Source organism: Octopus bimaculoides, chromosome 7, assembly GCF_001194135.2.
Source record: "Octopus bimaculoides isolate UCB-OBI-ISO-001 chromosome 7, ASM119413v2, whole genome shotgun sequence".
Taxonomy (NCBI): domain Eukaryota; kingdom Metazoa; phylum Mollusca; class Cephalopoda; order Octopoda; family Octopodidae; genus Octopus; species Octopus bimaculoides.
Window position 1 is genome coordinate 3,209,395 of NC_068987.1, and position 8,356 is coordinate 3,217,750.

Below are 8,356 nucleotides of genomic sequence, written 5' to 3' on the forward strand. Positions count from 1 at the left end.
AACCTCTACTAAACGATCTTCTTATTTAACAGGAATTCTGGTTGGACATTTTACTATTTTTAACAGAAGACGGAAGAGTAAGGCTTTCGTCATCTAAAATTTGAAATTGTGAGCAACAACGAATAAAACTAGTCATCGCAGACCAGGTGAGATCTGTACAGGTAAAATTCAATCAGGGGAGTGGGGGGGGGGAATGTATAATTTCTGATTTTTCGTTTTCTTCCTATTACATTGCAAGTATTGCATCATCATCCTTTTCTAATGTTACATCATCTTTGGACGTTCGAGCATTGGTACGGATTTTCTAAGATCCATGTTAAAATTATATATCTTTTTTAACCCGTGGCCTACCTCACACTAGCGTAGCTAGCGGAGGGCTTTAGGGGCAGCACTTTTAAAGGGATGGCACTTTTCTTCATGTTGTAGGCTATTGTTGTAGACAATATATGTTTTTTGTGGGATCCGGGGTGCGGCAAACGGAAGGGCCGCCCCGGGCGGCTTATACTCTAGCTACGCTAGTGTCGCCTCAAAAAGTACCCCTTATGGGGCATCTCTTCTCCACGGCGCACCGTTTGAGGATCATTAATGTAAAAATTGTATATAAAAGTAGAACTCTTCATAATTCAGAACCCTTTCAGTACCTTGTTTCTCGACAGACTGATGTTGGAACTTTACAGCTTGATGCTTATTGTTCGATTTTATTGAAAAGCTCCACAAAGAAATGGTTGTGGTTTTCGTGCCAATTGAGAAAACCACGGCTATTTTTTTAATTGAGAAATTGACAGCAAAATGTTGTGAACCTTTAAAGATTCAGTTTGTTTTTGTTTGTTTACTTTTTCGGTAATTTTAGCTGATAAAACCCATCTATTCTCGACATTATGGAAAATCATAATTTGTAATTTGTATATATTCCAATAGTAACTAATAGATACCATTATGGGTCAGGTCTAGGGTTAAAGTCTAAGATTAAATCTTAGGGTTAGATTTAAGGGTTTAGAGTTTGGATTTAAGGCTAGGATTTAGGATGAAGATAAAGGTCATGGTTAGAGTGGTAAATGTTAACTTGTTTGTTTACTTTCATTAAATAATGTCCTTTTTTAAAAATTTCAAAACATTTTTTATTATTAACTTTCTCAATAATTAACGAGCTTTTTTCAGTAAATTGCGGTGACAGATTTCGTAGGAACTAGGTTTACAGTATAGCAAACAACTAGAATCAAGGCGGTACATAGTTTCGGGAGGTAACAAAGAATTTACTGTTTCTCTATGATAAGGACGTCAAGACCTATATATCTTGAAAAGATAACTTCTTTGACTGCAAACAAATAAGAGTTTATTTCTCGTTTTACTAATCTGTACTAACTAACATAGTTGTTTATTTTCATCCACTAAATTTTACGTAATTGAGCCAAACCAATAACCCAGCTAAGGAAAACAGCCGAATTCTTCTTCCTCCTCACATTTCACACCACCGACATACAGAAATTAACAAGAACACAAAGGAAATTTTAGTCCTTTTTTACGATATACACTAAGACAAGAATGGTCACCACTTGAATGTCTTTAGAAATAGGATTGGTCGATTGAGGTTAACTTGGGTCTAAACAACAGCAACAATTTATATAGTTGAAAGTCTGTTCTGTGAGATACATTGGGGTATCAAAATACTTTTGATAATTCAGAAAAATTAAATATATTTGTACATGTCTACGGTTTTGCACTTGCCTATGTTTTCGCAGCAGTTCTTTAAAGATTAGTTTTAAAATAACACAATTGTTTCAGACAAATTTATACTTGTTCAATGCAGACTGTAAAATATTGATAAGCGGTAGGTATTTATTAGAATTAATTAAACTGGTCTCGTTTAGATATTGCCATTAACTGAAGATGTTTATCATTTTTCTTTCCTTCGATGCTCATACATTTTTCTTACCATCCTCTATTTTTAGACAAAATTCTGCCCTACTATTTCACCCACCTTCATTTCCAAAACCAATATGATTCATGTTGATATTATCTTAGATTTTCGCTGCCTTTCATACAATTATTTCACTTGTGGTAGGTTCTTTTTGGCAATAATACAATAATACACCCTAAATGAAAGATGGTGAAATGTTCCTAATATATTCTGGGCTGTTGCTTGATCATGTGCTGCCTGAGATAACCCTTAAATTTGCCGCCTATACAGGATTATCCTGCGGACCCCAAAAGTAATGCCTTTATAAAAGTGTAACCCGGAGCAGACCGCGCCTCCTCTCCCCAACCTCAAGCTTCGCTATAGGCGCTTCCTATTGAATTTCCTCAATCATAGTATGGTTGTAGCTTAGTTTCCATAAAATTCATGGTGTCTGTGTTTTGTTTCCGGTGAAACTTAAATGACCGAAGTTCCCAATTCAATATGTTTTAAAGGAGGTTAAGAGTATGTCCTAAAATTGATGTGAATGAAGCATATGTCCACAAAACGTGAGAGCTGTACAAAGCTGTTTCTTTGGCTCGTCGTCAGAATGTATTTTTGTTGTCTTTTCTACAACTATTTCCATGGTCATTGCTCTGACGAAGACGAACTTTCTGGAATTGTACCCTCTGTGAAAACCTTTAAACGTACCACCAGATTCGTAGTTTCTCCGTTGAGCTTCCTGTAAGTCATAAGTCTTTTTATTCTAATGACGTCTTTCTTCCAACTGCTGCTCTCTAGAACTCACTAACGTTGTCTTGTTTTCTTCTGGTCAATGATATTCAATCCTTTAAGCTTCCTGTCAATTGGTACCCTTTAAATTTGTTGACCGCTTCTTTTTCCCTTTCTGTAGTTCTTTATGTTACAGTAGTTTCAAGACTTGTTTAGGATAAAATCATAGCAAGTGACCTGATCTGAGATCGTGTGCTGAAACAAAAACAATTGCAGCGCGGAAGGTGTTTATAAGCCATTTAAGAAACACACAAAAACCGTTAGATTCACTTCAACGTTCGAGCAGAAAAGAATATAATTAACTCAAATATAATGTTGAAATATAATTTTTATTATAAATAAATACAATTTGTCATTTATATCAAATGTCCATAATCGTTCATGTGGTGCTTGCATGTAGTAATTACATATATACTTCACATGGTCTTTAAATATAATATATGCTCATATTTTATAATATTAGTTGATATTTTATAATAGACAGTTGAAATGTTGTACAGTTGCCAGGGAACTTCTCTGGAGAATGCTAACACTGTTTGACAACCAGTGCTGGCATGTCTACATCCCCATAACTTAGCATTTTGGCAAAAGAGACTGATAGAATAAGTACCAAACTTTTAAAAAAAAAGTACTGGAGTCAATTTGTTTTACTTTAAATTGTTTGAGGTGATGCCCCAGTATGGCCACAGTCTAAGGATTGAAACAAATAAAAAAGAAAAGATAAAGAAAGATACATACCTAAAGAGAGAGAAAGAGAGAGAGCAGAGGAGGAAGGAGAGACATTGAAACATCTGATGTTAAATAAGCCAGCATCAAATCAGGGATGCCAAACAGGCGCCGCCAATACAGCTGTGCCAAAATGTCTTGTACCCAAAGGGGTGAGACTTCATTGTATGATCTTTGGGCTGCAAAATGTTCGTTGTTGAAACTGTTTTATAAATGTTTCATTGCTATGAATATGCTGTTTTATATGGGAAGGCTTTTAATTCATGTTTCCATGACAACAACCCAGATTTTCAGTTTTAGCTAACTACTCAAGAGATATTACAGGAATATCTGTTTAGCTAGAGTTTTCACATTATTCTCTGTGAGATTTAGGCAGAAGACTTGTTCAACTATTAAAAGGAGGACCTAGCAAAAATATATGATTAATTCATTGTAATCTTAGTTCACAAAGGCACATAAATAAGAAATTTGGTAAAAACACTAAACTTTAACTGCTTTGAATTAAAACTAGAAGCCATGATTAAAACCAAAAAAAATTAAGATTCTGCCAATTTTTCCATTTGACTTCTGCTTCTTCTTTTCTTTTTGGTTTCACTTAAACTACCCTTTTTATGAAGTAAGGGGTTACATATTGTGTGACTAAATAAGGGAAGATTCTTGGTCGTATCTGGACTATTCTTGTTTAAAATGCCCTTATTGAATTCTTCAATATGTGTACGATTTGACTTTATCCTTTTGATTAATTCCTCGATATCCGATTCAGATGAACTATTGGAATTGTCTGAGCTGTCAGAACAATCTGAACTATCTGTTTCTTCTGATGATTCTGAACCATCTTCAGGACCAGGCAAATGTTTTGAAGAGGCTGAAGATTCAGAACTCTCAGAACTTTCTGAACTATGGTAATCCAATCCATCTTCATCAGAAATGGAACTGTCTAGATAAGAAAAAGAAAAAAGAAAAAAAAAACACTGTAAATAATCTCAGACTTTATCATTATCATCTATATATAATAATATATGTGGGAGTGCTGAAAAGTTCCTGGCTTTTAGGGTATTGCAAAAGGCTTTGTTGGAGGCCCAGCCTTCCGAGTTTTTATTTTACAGGACTTTGAAAAACTGAAAGACTGCTGCAATGGGTGTGTGAATCTGAGAGGGGAATATGTTGAATAAAATCATAATTAACTGATCCTGCTGCATTTTCTTTTACCCAAAGCCAGGAACTTTTCAGCACCCCCTCGAATGTATATGAATATATTCATAATATATATTATATGGGCACTGGTGTGGCTTTGTGGTAAGAGTCTAACCGTTTGAAATGGTAGTGGAAACGTGACCTATTGTCACAAATAGGCATAGGAATATTGTATAATTTCATAATTGCAAAATTGACTCTATTTTGTACGTACGAGTATGCCACCCTCTGATTCTAGTGCCACATATAAAGTACCCATGCTGGTACCACATAAAAAGCACACAGTATACTCTATAAAGTGTCAGGCATTAGGAAGGCCATCCAGCTATAGAAACCAAGCCAAAACATATCGCTGAAGCCTGGTACAGCTCTCCAGCCTTGCCAGCTCCAATCAAATATACAATCTTTATTGAAGAGACAAATTATTTCATTTGTCCTGAGGCCAAATACAAACTAGTAAACAAACCTGATGATTCTGTAGGTATTTCCTGTTCAGAAGCTTTTTCTTTAACATTATGCTTTTGGGGTAACTTTGCATCTAATTTTAAAGGCAGTTCAGTTGTTGGACGTTTCCTCGTTTTCTTGCTAAGTGGTAATGCATTGGTGCCACCAATAGATTCAGCCATTTTGACAATATCTCTTCTTTGTATTTTGAAATCTACAAAAACAATACAGTACAAAACAGAATATACAACAAACATTCATTAGAATTAGCAGAAACGCCACCCTCTGGGACATTTTCTGCTCATCATTAAGTAATATACGTTTAGTCTAATTTGTGTAATTTTTCTGATATGTTAGACCTAATTTCCACCTTTTAAAGGGGTACATCTTACACAACTCCCTAGTTGGAGCTCACGCTAGATTAAACTGAGGCAAACAATGGAACAGAATGCAGAGAATTTGTGATAAAGAAAACAGAACAAACATGGTACAAAACAGATAGATTCCAAAGGGTGATGCTTGTAGAGGTAAAACCACATTGGATATTAACCTGCAGGTTCAGGAAAAGCTCTGATGGGCAGCAAACTCAGCATTAAGTTTGTTGAGAAACCAAGGAGATCCATCGGATTACAGTTATATAAGACATAACCCTTCAACAAGACCACAGATATATTTGTACATTATCTGTGTACTGATAACCTTCATAAAGTCACAATTACAGATGCACAGAGATAGGGAAGGATATTTCTTTCTCTTTCACCATCCAACTCTGATAACATGAACAGCAAGGTCAGCAAAGGAATTAACTCTTGGAAACATTGGAACAGACTTCATGTTATAATCTTCATCGTGTATCATAAACGATCTCTTACTTGTCTCAGTCATTAGACTGGGGCCATGCTGGAGCATTGCCTTGAAGAATTTTTAATCAAATGTATTGATCTCAGTGTGTTTTTTTAAGCCTCATACTTATTCTATCACTCTCTTTTTGCCAAATTGCTAAGTTACGGGGATGTAAACACACACAACTGGTTTCCTTCAGTTTCTGTCTACGAAATCCACTCAAGGCTTTGGTCGGCCCAAGGTTATAGTAGAAGACACTTGGTGAAGATACCACACAATGGAACTGAACTCAGAGTCATGTGGTTGGGACAAAAACTTCTTACCGCACAGCCACGCCTGCACCTAATGGCCACTTTTTAAAAAAACATTGGGCATAACAACTAAATACTTTAGTTGAGACAAAATTACATTTTCTACAATTAACACAAATAAATTAAAACCACTTTCCTTCACCCAATCCTTCAAAGACATCCAACAAAGCTTTGGTTGACTGAGATCTTTAGAAAACACTTGCCCAAGGCGCCACACTGTGGAACTGAACCCAAGATCACATAGTTAGGAAGTAAACTTCTTATTACACAGCTACAACTGTACCTATCAGCCACACCTACGAATATGGATTATTATATATCTTATACTAAGCCATTTCACAATTGATTTATTTTCTTTGTCTTAGATTTTTCTTCTTCTTCTTCATCTGTTGTTTATTGGCCTTGAATTATAATTCCCTTATGCTTATATAATAGTGTTATGCATGGTGGATTGGGTGTAAAGGTGTTAGAAGTGGGTATTAATAGGTCTATTATTAGATGTCCTTTTATGTTTGCACACAACTGGACGTATGTGGGTTTATCATAATATATCTCCCTGCTGTAGATTCGTATTCTCTTTTAATGAGTCTTTTGGCCAGAGCTCTGTCATCCAACTATCTATAGATGAAAATCAAATCAAGCCACCTTATCTTTTATGAGGTAGAGCGCGACATTTCATTGTCATCCGCCATTCGGTATTCTTTCTCCTGCTGTAACCACTTCGCGCTTCTGTCCCCGTTTCAGTCATCTCCAGATTCTCCTTCATAAACTATAAACTAGGGAAATAAAATCATTCTCTGACCGAAGTTCGCCAGAGAGTCATGAAATGGCACGTACTTGGACATTTTAAAATGTTTAATTCCCATGCAGACGGACAAAGCCAGGAGGTAAGATCCAGAGATGCTCAATATAGGAAATAGTAGTCTTCAAATGATTTGAACTTATACTGTGAGTCCATAGGGTAAAGGGTGGCCATAAGAGAAATCCAGGTGAGCAGGTACGGGAGAGAGTGATGCAAATAAACATGCTTGGGCTTGATATATAAAATATACATACGCACATAAATACATAGAAATACATAGAAAGTTTAGTAAGTTTTAGACTATGGAAATATATTTAGTTATATTTGCCAGCCAATACCATTTCTCTCTGATAAGAAACTATAAGTAACATTCAAATTTTTGTCCCGCACTTCATGACTCCATCTATAATCAAGGACGTGCATTTTGGGGTTGCTGCTACACAGTCTTATGTCAAATCTGTAGGTGTTTTAAGAGTATTGTTATGTTTAATGATTTAATTCCTAGTGGAGAAGATGAATAAGATTTTGACAGCTTTGATGTAAAGTAGATTACAAAAGAAATAGAATACAGAATAAACAATGTCCATAGGAAATCCATGTTCAAAGATAAAGATATCATTGATTAAATTGCAGAAAATAACAATCCTGAATTAAACCTATATAGCTTTGCTTCAGAGATTATCGACCGTGTTGTTAATCCTAAAAGTTGTAATGTCATATTTTGATTTGAGAAAGAATGAAATAACCAGAAAGTTCTCTCGGTCAATCATGTCCAATCTTGCATAAATGATTCCTCATTTGGAACAGAACCTAACAAGTTATGCAAGCAAATACTTTTAACCCTTTTGTTGCCATTGTTCTGTTGAAAGGCACCGCTTTAGTTTCAAACAATTTTGAAAATAACAAACAATTTAGTAAAATAACTAAACTTTAATCAGGAAGTTTGTACCCTACAAACAGGAGCAGACAGGTGGATCAGTAGAATAAAGTTTTTACTTCAACCCTTCATTCCCAATGGAGCTTAGGTCATTGACGACTTTTCTCCATTGTCCTTGACTCTAGGATGTCTTTCCTGCTTCTCTTCAGTTGGATCCCTGCTTTTTCAGTTCTGCTTTCGACTATTTTCAGATCTTGTCAACCTCCCTTGTGGGTTCAGGTCAGGGCTTAACATGTAATGTAGGATGCTGGTTTCCTTAAAGTTTGGCCTATTCATTCGCCACTTATGTTCTAGGATCTGTTCTTCCAATGAGAAGTTGATCTCGGCAGTATTTGAATTCAAAACAATGAATCCGAAGAAATAATACAAAGTACTTTATTTCCCGATGTGCTAGCGCGTGTGTGGAGAGAGAG

General features: G+C 35.7%; 1 protein-coding gene across 1 annotated transcript in view; it reads right to left on the bottom strand.

Annotated features, from left to right (window-relative positions):
• Positions 1 to 2,996: 2,996 nt before the first annotated feature.
• The window catches only part of LOC106871580 (dentin sialophosphoprotein), an 8,671-nt gene continuing 3,311 nt past the window's right edge, over positions 2,997 to 8,356 (bottom strand). Inside the window, exons 2-3 of the mRNA XM_014918087.2 lie at positions 5,073 to 5,264; positions 2,997 to 4,349 (exon numbers count right to left, since the gene is read on the bottom strand). Of these exons, the coding sequence (XP_014773573.1) occupies positions 3,949 to 4,349; positions 5,073 to 5,232 (561 nt within the window). The 5' untranslated portion in view covers positions 5,233 to 5,264 and the 3' untranslated portion in view covers positions 2,997 to 3,948. The remainder of the gene's footprint in view (positions 4,350 to 5,072; positions 5,265 to 8,356) is intronic.